At 34.4% G+C, this 19,861-nt stretch overlaps 1 protein-coding gene across 1 annotated transcript in view; it reads left to right on the top strand.

Annotated features, from left to right (window-relative positions):
- LOC124368350 overlaps positions 1–19,861 on the top strand; it is a 51,482-nt gene that overhangs the window by 7,561 nt on the left and 24,060 nt on the right. The window contains exons 2-11 of the mRNA XM_046825625.1: positions 8,324–8,512; positions 9,889–10,025; positions 12,973–13,256; positions 14,126–14,174; positions 14,231–14,542; positions 15,389–15,610; positions 15,765–15,905; positions 15,990–16,195; positions 17,117–17,344; positions 18,393–18,575. Of these exons, the coding sequence (XP_046681581.1) occupies positions 8,324–8,512; positions 9,889–10,025; positions 12,973–13,256; positions 14,126–14,174; positions 14,231–14,542; positions 15,389–15,610; positions 15,765–15,905; positions 15,990–16,195; positions 17,117–17,344; positions 18,393–18,575 (1,951 nt within the window). The remainder of the gene's footprint in view (positions 1–8,323; positions 8,513–9,888; positions 10,026–12,972; positions 13,257–14,125; positions 14,175–14,230; positions 14,543–15,388; positions 15,611–15,764; positions 15,906–15,989; positions 16,196–17,116; positions 17,345–18,392; positions 18,576–19,861) is intronic.

Genomic DNA, 19,861 nt, shown 5'->3' with positions numbered 1-19,861 from the left:
TACAACTCAGCAGTCTTCCACGAAGACAAAATTGGATGTAATTGTAAGGCTGCTTTATAATCCGAAAAATGTATCTTATTTATCACTGTTAATTACAAATAGTGTTACTGTATTGATACATAAGATATTGGAAACTGTTGATCCTTCACACCTGAAGCGTAGGCTGTCAACGCGAGCGATGATTGGGTAACAGAACACCAAACAGTGTAAAACTGGAGGCAACAAAGAAACCTTTCTCTTACCAAAAAAGAGTGAATACATATATTAAAGATACTAAGAGTACACCACTCTTCCACCATTAATTAAATTATTTACTTATATGGGGTTAAAAATATGTTAAAACTTTGTATTGAATAATTAAAGTAATGTGTTCGGGAAGTAGCATCTTTTATTTCATGTTTAATGAAATTTAAATTTGAATATGTAGTTATTTAGGTTAAGATCTAATTTTAGTTATAAAACAGTCACCTAAACTTAAATTCACTCACAAATAAAGACATTGTTTTTAATTTATTTTATATGTCACAATTTCACGTTTAAAAATTTAATTTGATTGTACTCAGTTTGTTTACAAATTTATTTATTTGAGGATTTTCTCGTTTCTATCATGGTTGTCCATAAGATCAACGTAAAAATATTCACTAACGCTCAGCCAAATCACGTGAAGTAACGTGCACCATCATCAAGTTCAGTGTTGTCTATATAGAAATGAAGCTTCAGACAAAATTTCAAATCCATAACTCATTTTATTTTCAAGATATCGTGCGGACAGACAGGCAGAAATGTAATTTGTACTAGCCGTCGGATGAAAGACTTCGCTAATGCTCAGCCAAATATGTATTAAAAACATTATAAATATTTTAGAATAAATTTTAAATCAAGTAAATTGATATCAAACAGATGTTTACAAATAAATATAATACTGAAGTATAGTAAATATATAGTAAAAATATATAGAAAGTAATAACAGTGTTAATTTTAATGATAAACGCAACAGCCCTAATCATATTGATACCCTATAAACTATGCTGTCTTTAATTACTTTCGATTTTACAGTAATACTCCTGTAGTTGGTAAATAGACAAAACTAAAACTTACTATGCTTATACGTACTTTACGTTAAACTATTCTAATCGATTGTGGGGATCATCTAGTGAAGTATTAAGCTTAATTAGAATCCAAAAGAAACTTTTTCGCCGAGTCATTGTTCTCAATGTAGGCCTTTTTCAGCACCTGAATAGCCTTACTGATCTAAGTATCTAAATAGTAAAATTTTCTTCAAAAATAATCCCCATCTCTTTGCAGAAAATACCAGTAATCATCAGTGACATACCCTCCACAAGGGTAGCACGGTCTGCCCGATACAAAGATTAACCCTTTTTGAAAAGGTCATGCAATATTCAACTGTCGCCTATATCGCGCAGCCTTGGCATATGAAAAACCTATCCAGCTCAGAACAAAATAAAAAGAAAACTGAAAATCATTTTGTTAGAGAAATGTCCATATACAGTACAAGAACTCCTGTCAGACTTACGTCTGAAAATATGTAAATTGTAGTGACCTTATTTGATTGTTCTTATTTTAGAACTTACTAATTTCATAAAACATTTTGTTATCAGCAAAATAAATTACTTCTAATTCTGGTGGAACATAGAATTATTTTATCTCTAGGCCGTCATTTTATGACATGCCACTGGTGGGTTGTGAGTTTTACAGTACTTTCATCGTACCCCAATACAAAGTATAGAGAGTTTCAAAAATAATCAAATAATTAGCAAATAATAGAACATGAAAAGCGTGTATCTCTTCATGAGTCGCTTTGTATAATACACAATAACAGGCTACAGGCATGCCTCAGGACAGTTTGTACTGGTTGTTTTATTTGTCAACTGTATCTCTGACTTACATAAATAATTTTTTTTCTGTGTGTTTTGTGAAACACTCAAATATCCTGACTATAGAGTAAAATGATTTCCAAACCTTTTTGGTTGTAATATTGGTTTTTAAATATAATAGTAATTTATTTATGTTTTCTGCTTCTCCATATTAAATGACTCAAGTACACAAATCAACAATCAAAACATGTTAATATATATTTGAACTTTTTATACAATTAAACATAAATTAAAACTAAAAAGAGATTATTATTGAAAAAATAATAAAAAACACTGGTTTGTGTAATTTATTTATTATATTTTGCCAGATTTCAAGATGACTTCTTTAAAAAGTTTGATGAAGCGTACAATGTTTTAGCACCAGTATGGGTGAGTTTGATAAGTACCCTGATTCCTACATATAAAATGAATTGTTCATTAAAAAAATATTTCAAAGAAATCAAATTTCAGTTGATTCAAGGAAATCATTTTTTTTAATCATCAATATGTTTAAGAGTTTACAACTGAGACCATTAAAAGCGCCGAAAGATAATAGTAAATAATAATAAATTTCTTTATTATTTTACTCTTTCTGATTACATTAATCAGGTAGACAAATCATAACCCCAAAATTTTATTTAAAGCATTTCTCAACTTTTGGCTAAATTAAATCATAACCAAAAAGATTTTTTTATCTTAAACTATTAATACCAACACTTGTTTGTTAAATTGCTTCATCTCGTCAGGTTACAAGATGAATACTATAAAATATGTTAAGAAGTTTACAAAAATATAACACCAGTATGAGTGAGTTAGTTAATTATCTTAATTTCAAACTGACTATACAAACTTAAAATGCCAATTTGTTTACCTTTGATAAGTATATTGCCGGCATCATTCAATACATTTTGGATGTCAATCGTCTGTATTTGTGTTAACTTAAATTTCAGTAATAGCCAACAATAGTAGTACAATATTAACTATTTAACAATTTTACAGAATATGCACTCTTTTGCGGTATTTTGCACATCATAAGGTTTCCAAAATATGAATGAAAGTAAAATATTTCAACCGATAGTAGAATTTCATATTCTTAGGTACATAATGAAATTTTGTTCAAGTAAGTTTGGAGGAATATCCAAACTAGAAACAACTATATATAATATAACATAACTGATATACTTGTCACTGTCAGGGCAGATTTACTCATCTGTAAAACGTTCCCCCCAAAATTATTTAAAATTATATGCTATTAAATCGAATAGTCTAAAGTGGAGAACGAACTATCATATTAAAATAAGGTTATAGCTTTAAGCTTGTTTGGTTTACTTAGGTAACACCTTATACGAATGAAAGTATATTACGTGTTCAATGCCTCTACATTTCACTTCTGGTTAGTTTATAACTTCCAGTTGAACCTGCATTGGGTCCAACAAAAACCGATGTGTCTCTTATAACTGGGCAACTCTATTACTACCTAGGAGCGGAAAAATCACTAACTAAAATGTCTAGATATAGTCTATATTGTATTGTATATATTGGCTTGGAAGATTGGATCGATATATCTGGTCTGTTGCAAAGGATTACTGTGGAGGATTACTGTGCAAAGGATTACTATTGTGGTGGAGTTCTCTTAGTGTTAAAGCTGACGGTATACTAGGTATAAGGGAATGCTTTAGCCAGGCAGCATTACAGACGTTGGACTCTCGTGTGTTCAACTCTAAACTGGTCTGCGATTGCTATCAAGTCGTTTCTTCCTTTGGCAGAATGAACAATGTGACCGTTTGTTGGGTTACCGATCATGAGGGGATTTCTGGGAACGAGAGTTGTTGCCCTGGCCAACTTAGGCTCAGCATCCAATATGATGGGACCTCTACTATTCTGTGGTATTTTTAGAAGTGGATTCTTTCAGGCTGTCTCAAAATGGGTTCACGCTGAACATGAGAGAAGGTGGAGGCTGCATACGTGTCTGAGAGTGAGCAGAATGTTCTACAGTCACTTTTCCTCAGGGTGACCTCTGACCTTCTCTCCTTAAGGATATCGGTGTTAAGGACCTTCTCGGATCATGAGTGCCTTACGGGCATGTTCACCTGAGTATGCATCCTTCAGGAGGATCTGCTCTGTAGAATGTGTGACGACCGGAAGGAGACTTCTGAGTACCTGCTCTTTGACTGCAATAGCAAAGGAGCGCTAAGCTATATTTCCCCAGGAGGACCTTATCTGGTGTTTTCGGTGGTTTGTAGAACTGATGAAACCGTAGACTGGTTGGCCTCGTAATATACTTCAGGGGTGAGCAAAAGTTCCTTGAGGCTTATGAGCATGCCTACTGAAGGGCCACCCCTTAGAAGAAGAAGTAGACGAAGTAATGCTTTGATTGGAAGGCTCTAAAACAAAGCCAGCACAATTTTCTCCAAGGTGACATAATTATTGATAGTGCCAGATATCCACCATCATGGAAACGACAGGAGGCAGTCACTACCTCCCATATTATCCATCCTGAAGATAAATGAAATTAAATGACAAATTAAATGAAAAATGCTTTTATTTATAGAGGCGAAGTTAGGATTAAAAAGTCCTCTTTTGCACTTATCCTCTAAACACAAATAAATAAAATAAAATCATTACTATTACATCATGGTAACTGGCATGTAAAAGTAAATTATGGTTAATAAATTATTACGATACAACATAAAATTTTAAAATTACAAATTTAAAATTAAAAAGATAATGTATTTGTTAATTTTAAATGTAATATATTGCGTCTCGTAGGAATTATGTCTAAAGATCGTTTTAGGATGAAGTGCAATGACATTTATTTCAAAAATTGTGCAGTTTTTCAAAATTGACAAACAATATATGATCATGCCAGATACAAGCGTGATATCATAGTTTGTGAAATATTACTCGTAGGGGTGCATCTTTATTATCAACTCCAATACATAGGACAACCTTATATAATAAATCTTTCACTGTTTCCGCATGTCGATTGTGGAACGCTCTCCCAGGCAACATCAGAAGTATTGACAAGCGCGATCGCTTTGTGGCGGAGGTTAGGGCCTTTCTGCTGCGGACTCGGCGGGAATGACGGTTGGTGGTTCTTGTGGTCACACTTGTGGTAACTGTATGTAAGTTGCGTGGATGGGGAATGAAAGCTGATTAGGATAGGATAGTTTTATTAGTTGTCTGTTGTATTAAAGAGATTTATGTTAGAGTTTAATCGAAATGGTTAATTTTAATTATAATATATATATATATATATATATATATATATATATATATATATTATAATTAAAATATATATATATATATATATATATATATATACATTATTATGTTACATCCAATATGTAATTATTTATTAAAGTGATTTAGTTTACGTGTCAGTTACAATGTTGTAATAGGTATGATTATATTTTACTTTGTTTGTTTTGTTTGGAGGTTAAGTGGTAGAGAGGACTTTTAAGTCCTAACTTCGCCTCTGTAAATAAAGACATTTTTCATTTCATTTTTTTCATTACTATGTAACAAAATAGCCTTCCAAAATACGGATGACCCTCCACTTTAATATTAATAGTTTGGAGAGAGATAAGAAATAGATTCTCTTAATACACATAGAATAAGTTTTAATTTTGTGTTTTACAACAATATAAGAATCACCAACCTGAGGGTTTCAAAGAATCTTCATTTCGCTATTACATCTACTAGTTCAGTAAAGATTACTTTACTAACTGAACACAGCTTTACACCACTTTTCAAGTACAGCAAGTAGAGTGGAAATTGATGTTTACAGCATACTCTAGCGCGACTCGTGAGGCAATTAAATGTATAATTAAATTCACTGCAGCAACTCTCACACTAATTGCCTCCTGACCGTTCTTGTTAGTGAGCAATCAGTAAAGACACTGGCAGTCTCTCTGGTTTACATGTCCACAGTGCCCTTGTACCGGTAGAACTAAACACCGTACTTTGACTATACCTCCATGTTGAAAATAAACCTACTTGATTCCTCTTTTTGTTTCACTACTTTATTAGTAAAAACATCCTAGTTGACAAAATTCTTTGTATTTTATTTCTTTTATTCGTATTATTTCATTGTTCCATTATACTTCTAATAAATTTATAGTTTTTGTAATATCAATCTACGACTCCAATTTATTCTCAATTTTCAAACGAAAAGAATTCCTGTATTTTTTATTGTAAGAAGGAATATCTTTATAATCTATAAATTATTTTAATTTTTATTATTACTATAATTATTTATTGGTGAATTAATGTAATTTATATTTTATTATGACTGGTAAATGAAATACATTTTTCCAATATTAATTTTATTTTACATAATTAATATTAATGTAGATATATTTATGTAAAACGTTATGCATGTAAAGAATGTTTAATATAATAAAAAAACGTTTTTTAATCAAATTTTCTCCCTCAATTAGCAATGCTAGAGGGTTCGATATAGTTATATGCATACTGCAATTTAATCAATGCTTTTCTAAAAATGTATTAATTTTTAATTTTAATACTTGATACTGTTAATAACTTGATTCAACAGTTTCAGTTGATACTCTAATAGAAATATTTCACTAGTCTTTATGACATTTTTATTGGTTATTTATGTCAAGAAGAACTACCTCCATGAATAATTAAGTGTGTGCAGTAAGTTTTGGGTTTTGAAATGAAACTTCGTTTAAAATAATATCACAACTCTTAAGGATTAATGATAGAAGGCTTTTATATCACTAAACGTAAAGTTAAAGGCATTTTAAAGGAGGACGTTTAAGCAATTTTAAAATCAGACCCAAATAAAAACAGCGGAAGTTACAAATGTGAAATCTTTACAGCAGTTTACCTAGAGAAAAATGATATTATTTTAATTTGTCAAACAATTAATATTATTGTTTTGCGACAAAGCCTACTTAAACAGACTATATAAGTCAACCAAACTGAAAGAGAGTTTCAAATAACTCAAATATACACCACTTACAATTTAATCGATACAGGTAAAAGGCATAGTGTCTTTAGCAGACCATAATTGATTATTATGCGGTATGATATCTTACCTTATAAAACAAATATTTATGTACCATATGCCACACAGTTACATGTACTTAGTCTTGGTGTATAGTAATCAGCTCTGGTAGTTTTTAAATAGGACGCATTGTATTTTCATACTATTGGTTAGAGCGACAACTAATTTTACATCACCGAGTCAAGGGATTCCAAGCAAAAATAGAGTCAAAATCTGTTTTTCTATAAACACGACCGATCTAATGAAATTTAACATAATAGTGGCTGTATCCTGAGTTTTTTTGAGTACACTCACTTGCTTCTGCACTGTAAGCCGTCTACCAAAGGCAAAATTGTAAGCGTACTGAACCAGTTTTATGAAAGCGTCTAGGATGTAAATTATGCTTACTATGAAACTATGCAAGGATCTGTACCGACATCTCACAGCTCCTCTCGAAAATCCTGGCCCCTGGCAGGTACCGATCACGACCACTAGTACCTCTCAGCCACAATGAGCTTCCAGCCTATTAAGTTCCCGGCCTCAAGCTGATCTCGCCATCTGGCAGATACCGATCTTTGGCACGTTATGATCTTTTGCAGATAATGTTCTCTGGCAGATTACTTCCTCTATCTGATGCCGTTCCCCGGGAGATACTGGACTTTGGCAGGTCCCGTCCTCTGGTAGATCCCGTTCTTGTGGAGATCCCAGCCTTTGGCAGCTTCCAATATTTGGAGATCTCGTCCTCCGGCAGATTCTGCGCTGTGGCAGATCCCGTTCTCTTATGGAAGATCCCAGCCTTTGGCAGGTTCCCATCTTTGGAGACCCCGTCCTCTGGAAAATTCTGCGCTGTGGCAGATCCCGTTCTCTTATGGAAGATCCCAGCCTTTGACAGGCTGGGATCTTTGGAGATCTCGTCCTCTGGAAAACCCTGCGCTGTGGCAAATCCCACCCTCTGGCAGATCCCATCCTCTGGTAGGTTCCGATCTCTGATAGCAGGTCTTGGGCTTTGGCATTTTGGGCCTTCAAAGAATTCCTGACCTCTAGTAACCTTTGTGCTCTGGAAGCTTAGTACGACTTCACCTTCAACATCAGCCTGAAGTGGTACTTGTTAGTAAGTACTGACTTCTATTAGGTATAATGTAATTCGAATCCTGTGATGTTAAAAGCTACAGACTCTCAATGAATTAGATTTAGTCTGGAAGTCTGGAAACGGATAAAAATTATAAACCAGACTCCAAACCAAGGCTTTATTCCTTTCATTAAAGTGAAATAAGCAAGTTAAAATTCGTCCACTCGGTTGATATTTCGTTGCATGTTATATTTGATATCTTCACAAAACGTCTTGCAAACTCAAACCTAAATTTTACTCTAACTTGAAATTATTCTTTAACGTATTCCTCAAACCTAACCTTTACTTCTATGACTGTCTGTCCAGATGCTTTGGTGACGTCAGTTCTGCTACTCCCGGTCATCCTGGGCTTCATCACCACTCCAGATCCAGCCACCTCACAATGCAGGCTCTCCGAGTTCCCTTGCACAAACAAACGATGTGTCCCGCTTTCCTACTTCTGCAATTCGGTCGACGATTGCGGTGACTCATCAGACGAACCACGCTTCTGCACACGTACGTCTTTTCAGTTTATCATAAGCACGTGCCAATTTGTATTTTGAATTTTTGTATTGCAATTTTAATTATTGAAATTTATGGTTTTGTTACTAAGATGTGATCTAGCCTGACAAATGTGAAGATTTTGAGCATATGTTGTCTCGTTTGTGGAGTTCCAGTAATGTAATGAAGACTGAAGAGAAGAATGAAATATTCATGACAGATGAAGTGAAAAGAGTAATTTGCCTCATATGAAGCTCCATTCCACCCCTGTACCTCATTAATCATTTCTCTATAAATTTCACGTGACTATTAGACGAAAATCGAGTATTCAAGAGACATATAGTATTCTACCTATCCAACAATTTAGAGAATATAGAGTCCTCTGAAGACTTTGAAGACTTCTCAAATAACACATGTTTCTTGTTTTTATTTCTAGCTCAGTCACTCAATTCAGATGATCTAGAGTGTTTAGAATATATCTATACGTTTATGAACTATTGTCTAAAAGTTTATGTGTACTAAAGTCTTAGACTCTTAAGAGGTTACTTTTGATAAATAAAACAACTATTTAAAATTTTAATGGGTACTTATGTTCTATTTAGACCACACTTTGTTATAAATCGGAGACTCACTATGCTCGAATAAGAACACATATTTATAGTTTTAAAATCTTTCAAAGTATGGTATTTTGGAAATTCACCATATATTGGCTTAATTATAAAAGCTATGCTCCAAAGGATAGAAAGAATTTTGTTATGCTTTGAAAATCTTGTAGGTATGATGATTTGGAACCTTGAAAATGCATCTAGATACAGTTTTATACAAACGCTATGTTCTAAAAGAAAGAACACATTTTTTAAGTTTAGAAAATCCTTTAAATGTGATAATTTGGAACCTATAAAAATGAATCTTCATACTGTTTTTTTACAAACGCTATGCTCCAAAATAAATAGTTTTGTTATGCTTTGAAAATTCCGTTAAATATGAAGATTTGGAACCTTGAAAAAATGCATCTATACATTTTATATACAAACGCTTTGCTCCAAAAGAAACAACTAGTGTTGGTATGTTATGAAAATATTTTATGTGTAATAATTTGGAACTTAGAAAAATGCATCTTTATACATTTTTATACAAACGCTATGCTCCAAAAGAAAAAGTTTTGTTATGCTTGGAAAATATTTAAGTATGATGATTTGGAACCTTGCAAAAATGCATTTTCATATGGTTTTGTTATTAACGAATATATTTAATTTCTCCTAAATTGCCTTAGCATGTTTTAACTGTTGATGAACGTATCTTGTCTGCATGTATGTCCGTAGGAGTGAAGTAGCGTTGTGCATGTATTTCAGAACAGAGGCGGCGGGCTGAGGACGCTTGTCTTGTTGCAGCTTGTAATCGAACCTACTTCGGCGATCTTGGCAAGACTTACGAGCTGGAATTACATCGACCTCGAGAGGATAGACTACCCTTCGTCTGCCACTTGACCCTGACCGCCGGTTCTGGCGACTTAGGGGATATTGTTCAGGTGAATTACTGGAAGTTTTGTTCAAAGTCCACCCAATAGTTGTAAATTCTGCATTGAAATTACTCTTAAAAATTCAGAAAACCTGATTGGTGCAGTTTTTTCTTCAAATCTTTGTACCACCTAAACCATATATCTTAGCTCAAATTAAATTTCTGACAAGAAAGGTTCAATCGCTTTTTGTCTTATCTCTACAAAAGGCCCTTGAAATCAAAACTTTGGTTGAATCCAGAAAATTCAATAAAATAGGTCTACTTTATACTCCCAGATCACTAATCTAATTACCGAACATAACCAGTCAACGAATTACGCTTATCCCCGGATTTGGTAATAATCCCGTTTAGGGGCCTGGGGGCGTAGCCCCCAGCGAGCCGAAGTCGAGTGTTTGAATATACTATAATAAACACTTTTTATATATTTTATTTGTACAGAGTACATTTCGAGTTCGTCATCAGGTACCTGTACAATTTCAAAATTAACAGAAAACCAACATACAGATTTAGTTCCTCCTTCCTCGTCAAAACACCCACGTCACAGAAACTGGCTGTATTCAAATCAATGATCGACAGATTACAAAAAATTCCAATTAAAACTGAAGATTTTGATAAACAATTAAATATTATTAAATACTTCAACAAAATGGAACAAAATGGATACGAGCCATGCGTGATTGATGTATTATCGAAGGACCACACAAAGAAAGAAAATAAGAAGAAAGGAGAAAGAGATATGAAATACATTCGAGCAGGCTACCTTGGTAAATATTGCCCAAAAATTAACTAATCATTTTATAAACAAGGATACCAATTGGCTTTCAAAACTTTTAACAACCTCGGCCTTCTAATCAAAAACAGAAGTAATTCAACAATTTTCAATAAAATTCAACAATAGTGGAGTATACTAATTTAATTGCACTGATTGTCAAAACCACTGTATTGTATTATACAAGCCGGCCGATCGTTCAAAATTAGATTTAATTAATATATGAAAGCATTGAAGACATCATCAAATTCAAAATATGCTGACTATACTTATTTGTACTGGCCATACATACCCAAACATCGAAAACTATTTTGACATTTTATATGCATGCAAAAAAGTCAGCTGTTGTCAATATAGGAACATTTTGAAATTTACAAGAGTGCCAAAAATTAATCCTAATATATTATTAAATGACGCAGATTTTCTAACAAACAATTTATTATTCGATTAAATTTTAAACGTTACAAATTGATTACATAAAAAATTAAATACAAAAATGTATCCACCAAATTATTTAAAAGCAATTGACAATTAGGTTACAATTATTTATTTACTTCATTTACCTTAACCTACGAGTATCTGATGATAATTTCGTTGAATTCTAAATGTAAATTGTGCAAATAAAATATATAAAAAGTGTTAAAACGTTTATTATTATATATTTATATCAAACACTTTTCGAAACTGCATGTCTAATACAAATATTTAATTGGATTCTTAACACTATAAAAAAGACTGTTATTCTTCCTCTCAACATTAATAGTTATTTTACAGTTGTTGAATTTCCATAGTAGTCAGTGTTCCTATGATAAAGAGATACATGAATATTGAGTTATTTATGAATGGCCATAAGTTGTGGATATAGTTTAATGGTCATAGGTTGTTTTGGTGAACTCTAAATTCCACTCATATACTCTGAATTTCCATTCAGTAGACTTATTTCTATGTTTGAGTTTTACATGTAAGTTTTTTAAATCAAAATTTCTCACACAAAGTTCTGCAATGTATATAAAATCATTTGTTATTTTTCATATATACCCCTGAACTGTAGATTGCCCGCAGATGCGTAAGTAACTGAACGTTAGGAACGCTCCATTGTATTACATGTAACCATAATATCAGTTTTATCGGAACTTTATAGTTTTAAGATTTAGCTGATTCCACTACTTGCCATTTTACTTTCAAAATTGCATAAACACTTATTATGATATTATCTAGTTCATCTTTCAATATAACACTAATTGATATATTTAGCTCTATCCAAATGAGAGTAAATTTTAACAGCAGTTCACGGCCAGGTTTGAGTGCACATATCATAAGTATTATTACAGTATGCTTCAGTGGCGTATCTTTATGCGTGATCAGATATACTTCTAATATATAATAGCGACATCAGGTTCTGGTCTGAGAGAATTTAAGGTTATTGAATTGCTTTTTTACAATTTTTATGAAGTTATTTGAAGACTATAGCTTGCCCTGAACAAATTGTTTTCTCGTAACCACAAGAGACAGTTCCGTATAAAATCAGCAAAGATTTTGAAATTAATACATACAACTAACAATTTTATTGCCATGTACAAATGCAGTTTGTTTTTGAACCCGATTATCATACTTTTTTACAAATGATTAGTGTTCTGATATAGTGTTAGTCTTGTATACTGAAGTTAATTACATATACAATGTTTAAAATACTCCTAAATGCTCGCAGAAACTATAATATTTCCAACATTTTAATTCAAATAATCAATGACGTACAAAAAAATTATTAATCTAAAAACACTACCGTATGATCAATAACAATAGTAAATACCAAAATCCATTAATCCCAATTTTTTTCTTGTGAATATCTCGTTTTAAATATTACTAAAACATGATATAATTTGTCCTTTTCCCATTATTAGAGTAATTTCCTTACAAATACTAATATTGCTAATATATTTATTCATAAATAAAGGAAACTGTATCATCACCTTTGAAACAGTTTTCTAATTCCTTTTCATCACCATAGTCACCAAAACCTTCGTTGCCATTATCCTTTTCACAAAATATTAAGTATGCTTTACTTCCTCACAAATCCTCTGTTCATCTTCTAAATCCTTTCATTTTATCCTGTCAACATCTCCTAGTATCTTTTCCTCCTCTAAGCAACTCCTGGACATTTTCTTATTGTACCACATTTCTTCCTCAGGTGACTTTCGAGAGCTTCACGCTCGGCCGATTCACGTCCTTCCTGACGGGCGGATGTCCTGACGGGGACATGCAGCTCTGGGAGTGGGACAGGCCGCGGATCGGGGGTGCCTGGTGCGGTACCTCCTGGGGACCCTCGGTCTACTACAGCGAGACTCGCTCTGTCACGGTGTCCCTCACCCTCAGGCGCATCTCCAAGGATCAGGACGGGCACAACTTTGACTTCCGCATCAGCTACAAGACCCTGCCCAAGCACGCGTCTATCGTCAGATATGGTGGCCTTAGGTTCTTAGGTAGGTTGTGAAATTTCTAAGTAGCGACTACTTCTTTATTCAGACAGTTTCTTCTACATTAACATGTGTAATCTGAATACATTTTTGGAGTTTTCTCAATTCACTTTACCGTTTTTACGGAAATGTTATCTATAGAATAGTACACAAATGTACGGACATTGCACTGTCTATGAATTTCACCCGGAATCAACAAGTTTTAAGGACTGGAAATTGTGCTGGAATTGACGTTTAAATAAAACCTCTACCGCAATAAAGGTACATTTTAACTTCAAAAAAGGAACACCAGCATGTGTTTGAATATTTGTTCTTTATATTTGAGCCTATTCCTTGTTTTAAAGGTTATGCTTTTTTAAAGGAACCATAGATTTCTTACAAAAATGGAAAACAGTATTAGTCACCAATTAAATTACAATTCTTGTCGTAGTTTCTTTAAAGTCTTCCTTTGTTCAATATGTATCTAAAGGTTAATTTAAATTAAACCAACTTCATTGTATTTGTTTAAAACACATGACAAATGTTTGCAATAGCTGTCCACCTAATGGGAAAAACACAGTGTTTTGTATATATGTCATCAATAGCTAGCTCAATTTCACTTATTTAAAGCCGATTTAGAGCATCTTTTATTAATAATGTGGTGGTTCTAATACAGATAAACTTCTTCAAGTGATAATAACAAGTTGACAACGTTTTATACTTTTTCCACGAAGGAGAGCAGTTAGGTATGACCAGTAGAATTGACAGTTCCGCGTGACGTTACGACAAGTTAACTGCCGCCAGGTACGACCCGCTGCGGTTCAAACGGGGAGCAAGTTTGGCAACGTCGCTCAGTCCTTGGCTGATCCTAGGTCAAGCGCCAAACAGGCTCCTCCCTCAACCGCACTTTCGGATGATCCCTATTGTAAGGATAATTGTCTACCGTATTATACCCAAAGATGACTTTTGCCCACAGACAATATTTACACCGAGCCCATGAATGTCTCCCTGGTACCGACCGTGACTCCACAGCACTACCTGGGAGACCTCATCGGTGGCACCTTCTGTTCCCGGGTTTTCACCGACTGTAACCGCAAGGACTGCCGCCTCCAGAGTCCCAACTACCCGGGAGTCTACCCGCGTAACCTCACCTGCTACTACGCGATCCGCCAGCAGGAGGTGCCACCCGGGAAGTACGCCCTTATCTCCGTACGGCAACCCAAGGGCCAACTGGTGAACATCAGGAGTCAGGCGGCCCTCTACGCCCGCGCCAACCAACAGCCCAACCAGAGCCGCCAACTCAAGGTGATAAGGCTACAAACCTTAACCTTTAACCTTAATAGTTATTTTAACCTTTACTTATTTTAAAGGGATCAGACTATCTCATAGCAAATAACAATGGAGTTTCCGTTGAATGTACTTGGATTTCTTCAAAGATTTACAAGGATAGAAGGTGTTAGTTTGAAATCCTCCAAAGTTTTGCAACTACTAAACCGTTTCTTACAGTCTTAAATAAGCCTTCGACAAATTTGATGACAAAACTTTTGAGAAATTCAAAAACCTTGGCAGTGTATAATTTTTCTGTCATGTTCACAAATTACAAACCTTTCTGTGTATTTTGTATTGTCTCTTCCGTATCTTGTAAATTAGTAAAAGTAAGTTAGTTTGCACGGACTTGGTATTATTTATTTGCAAGTTTCATTTTTCCATTGAATATACGTTTAAGTTTAGAAGCTTGGAATGCCTAGAAGCGTATGAATTTTTCATATCTTGAATTTTTACTTCGTTTAGTTCAAAACATGATGTATGTCAAGTTTAAGATAACTACTATTATAATACTTTGGGACGTTTGCGATACATATAGCCTCTTACGAAATAATTAAATAGAGGCATAAATGAATGGAGTATCTGTCAAATATTAGTGCGTAAGTCTTATAAGTATTCAAAGTAAAAATTAATTAAATTAATAACAAAGTAAAAAGCTACAACTCAAATAAATGCCATACTCGTTTACAAAGCCTGTTTAATAATCTATGCTTGCAACTATGGCTGGACGATCTTGACAAAAAAATAATGTTTTATGATATACATATTTTCCGTATAGCTCTGTATACAAAGCAATACAGTTATATCCATACTGTGTTTACGTAGGTATGGAAGGATTGCGATGAGGTCCAAGACTATGTGACAGTCTACGATGGATATACCACAAGAGATCCTGTCCTCCTCAAATTTTGTGGCGGGGGCGTCGCCGTTCCCGAGGCCATTTCGAGTACTCACGAACTCCTGGTCGAGTTCTCCACATCGCCATACGGCACGTTCCTTTATCCATCCCCACCTATGCCCCTCCATGGCTTTCAGCTCCAGGTTCAGGTGAGTGTCAAAGAAGAGATTTATTGCAGCAGTTTTGGGAAGGTTTTCGTAGTCAAACTATTTTAAAAACTTATTTTTCTCACTACTTAATAAGGTTTGATTATATAAAATATATTTATGTTAAGAGTTCTTATGGGATTTTTATATTTTCCAGGTAAAATTTGTGGACAAGGAGTCACCCAAATATTCTCGCAACAAGAGGTGCGAGTTTTGGCTTAAAGGTGCAGGAAAGGGGGTGTTGGAAAGTCCACGCCACTCCCTATCAGCAAATACCACCTGCCTGTACCACCTTCAGGTAGTATAGAGTTTAACTTTCTTTCTTAACATATAACGTTTGGGAGAATGGTTTTAATAAGGCGACAACGCTTGCGCGTTGCAGGGTATGGAACCAGGCACGCCTCCCCCACCACGCCACCTAGAGATGTCGCGCAGGCGCACTCAGGCCCTCGTCCCTTCCCGCTTCAAGGTGTGGCTGGCAGTGCTCAAGTACCATGTCACCAGCAATGACGAGCAACAGTGCTCTACGCGTCTGCAGGTCTGGGACGGTAACATCCGAGCTGCACCTTCCTGTAACGAGATTTACTGGTGAGTTATCCGTACGAAAGACAACAAGATCGAAGTCCAAACTCAATTTGAGCCAGTTTCATGGCGCCGAATATTGTCTGAAACCCGAACTGGACCAGTTTGACTGTGGAACACATTGTTGAAATCAAAACTCAATGAGTGTCACTTAAACGGTGGTCCACGTTATCGAAGTCCAAATTCGAACTGAACCAGTTTGGCTGTGGTCCACCTTATCGAAGTCAAAACTCGTAATGGACCTCTTTAACGGTGGTTCACCTTGTCGAAGTCCAGATTTGAAATGGACCAGTTTGACTGTATTCCAAATTCTTGGAATCGAAACTTGTGTGGAGTACTTTAAAGTGGCCCACCTTGTCGATGTCAAAACTCGAAATTGACCGCTTTAACGGTGTTACAACCTTGTCGTAACTCAAAGTGGACCAGTTTGACGGTAGCTCTCTTTGTCGACTGCAGCACTTTTAGAAGAGAGTAAGTAATAAATAATTACTTTGGAAACCTCTGAAAAATATCATATGCCGTTTAAAGTGATCAAACTATGATATTAAACAAAGAGTCTCATTATAAAACTGGCTTAAAACAGAAATTTATGACAAAAAAATCCTAGAACTGGTGAGTCGAAAAAATATTCAAAGGAAATACTCTGCACATATATTCAGTAGTAGAAGAGCTAGATGTAAATTCAAAATAATTTATTTAGAAAGATCACTCGTTGTTGTATTATCTTCTTTTTACAATAACCGATTTTTTTGGTGTTTGTATGAATAGCATTTGTATTTCACTGAATACATTTTATTTTCATATAGTCACAACTGGTTTGAAAGGTAGTTTGTGAAACTCTGCTTTACACATATTGCGCAATTCCATGGTATTTGACAGCCCGTTAAGAAGGGTGCGTATATTTCTAACTTCACATTTCTGATGCAGTGAAAAGGACGAAGGCGGCTCCCTGGTTTACAGTGTAGGGAAGAGCAACAACAACAACCTGACCCTACTGGCGAGGTACTGCAAGGACCATATTCCCCGTAGCTGCGATCATTCTTTGCTCTCCAACGGCACCCGCGCCCCCAGACCATGCTCTCTAGCCGAGAGTTTCCTATCCTCGGGAGACTCGCTCACCTTGGAGTTACGCATCACCCAGTCCACCGCCCTCAGGTCAGCGCTTATTAGGAGCCTTCTTGATTTAACTTAAACATTAAACACTTTCACGCCCTCATTTTTGATCCTCAAGATATGGGAAATGTCTGATTTTACAGTACAATTAACACGCATTTTATTATACTTTGCTTACGCACAGGCTGCTTACCCATGTAGGCTGATTTTCCAAACGCTATTTATAATACTTTTAGTTATTTATTGTAAATATATTAATTATAAATTCATATATTAATACTATTGTAATAGGATTGTAATTATAACGGAAATAAACTTTCTTTCATTTCATTTCATTGGATTTATCTAAAAGAAAATCTCAATCCTTGTTTTTATTTTATAGCGTAAATACTCCAAAAATACAAGAAAAACTGAAAAGGGATCTGAAGAATGATAGCTAGTCTTTAAAATTAAATATATTATATATAATCGAATATTAATATTGGTCTTATGAAGTAATACTCAAGACTCTGCACCTTTTAAGATTAAACAAACATTTGAGTTCCCTTTATTTACTTTATTGCTATTTCGAGTTAATGTAAGAAGTTAAAAAAACCAATAATACAAGTTTAGTTATGTTTCTTTGTATTATAAAAAAAACTTTATCCAGCTATGGTAATCATATCATGATACAATTCCTATTTACATGACAATTTTATATTTAATACCTGTAATTTTGAGAAACATTAGCTGCTTATTTTGGTTAAAATTAATCGTCTACGTACATTTATATGTATAATTATTGAATAGTTAATTTAAATTTTAACATTTATCTCATTTATTAATATCGATGGTCGTTTCACTGCTGCCAGGTCTTCTGTAAATTTAGAATACGCGTAATAAGTGCAGCAATACAATAAATTTTAAGATTAGCTTAGATAGAAATCTCTAAGTGTACCACAAGTTCTCGTGTAGTATGGTGCAAGAAACTACTTTTAATGTCATTTAATGATAGGAATATTTTTATTATGACTTTATCAGTCCTGACGTAGTCACTTATTCGGTTCGAATTACGTCATTAAAACACTTACAACCCTTATAACGTTTACAGGCCAGTATCGTTCAGAGCTTTGTACGAGTTCGTGGACCTCCATCAGGACGGGGAAGCGTACGGGAACGCCCCCTGTTCCCGAAGATTTACCAGCAGAACCCAGCATCTTCAGGGGGAGCCCCAGAACTTCACTTCTCCCAGGGATGTATTCCTGTTCGGTCGCGGAGGAAACACGAACTTGAGGTTTGAATCAAAGTCATCTTCCTCCTAGAGTTGGTAGTGGTAAATATTTGAACAACAACAATAATTCAGCGTAGAATTAATTTAATAAATTAGTTTGAACAGCATTAGTTGTGTGAGGCCTTTAATTTTCAGTAAAAACATCGTTAGACCCATATGGCCGAAATCAAAGTGGTTACAATAATGATATTTTTTTAAATGTGTACCCAAAAAAGGGAATTAAAAATACAATGATACAATTTTAAACACCACAAAGCATGTCTAACGCGTTTTGAAAAATAAAATTACTGTTTAATCATACTTACACAGTAACGCTGAATTTTGGAAAAGAGTCAGGTTCAATATTTACTAAATTATTTTGGTTCTTCTTTATGAAAATAGTTTAAAAATGCATTAAGAATATCTCATATGTATTTTTCATTGCATGCATTTTTATTCAGGTATAATAAATCTTACAACATCCAAAAACGTATTGAAAATTCGGATAATAAATCTGCATGGAAAATTATAAATGACAAAAATAAAACTAAGTCCATCAACATCAGATTGAACTAAAAAAGGAAATACATTATATAGTAAGCCGACCGACGTGGCTAACATTTTTGTGAGTACTTCGAAACAATTGTCGGAAGTACTGACGCCTTAACGAAACCGCGCTCACACATGGTTAACAGCGATCCTATAATGTTGATGGTGTATAGTGTGGCTGTTAAAACAATGCTATGATACATTTTTAGAACCTCTTACAGCAGCCATAAATCTGTCCTTTGCTGAAGGAAAATTTCCATCACAATTGAAACTAGCTAAAATTATTCCTCTGTTCAAAACCAGTGATTTGTCAAAATCAAGTAACTACAGACCTATATCTATTTTTCCACCTTTAAGTAAAGTTTTTGAGAAGTTGTTTTTGAATCATTTAATACATTTTTTGAATAAAAAATAACATACTATCTAAAAAGCAATTCGGATTTAGAAAATAATTGTCTACTGTTGACGCAATTAATAGTCTAATTGAACTTGTAACTGAAGGCTTGGAGGCACGTGATACAGTACTTGGTATATTTCTGGACATTTCAAAGGCTTTTGATCGAGTAAATCATGCAATTCTACTCGATAAGCTGTATAATTACGGAATTAAAGGAATCCCTCTAAGTTGGCTGCAATCCTATCTCTCTGGTCGCAGTCAGCAAGTACAGGTTTCGGGCGAATTGTCCCGGTTATCCAAATTAAAGTATGGGGTTCCACAAGGTTCAATCCTTGGACCTATTTCATTTTTGCTATACATAAAT

This window comes from Homalodisca vitripennis, chromosome 8, assembly GCF_021130785.1.
Source record: "Homalodisca vitripennis isolate AUS2020 chromosome 8, UT_GWSS_2.1, whole genome shotgun sequence".
Taxonomy (NCBI): Eukaryota; Metazoa; Arthropoda; class Insecta; order Hemiptera; family Cicadellidae; genus Homalodisca; species Homalodisca vitripennis.
This window is presented reverse-complemented; position numbering and strand designations above follow the sequence as displayed.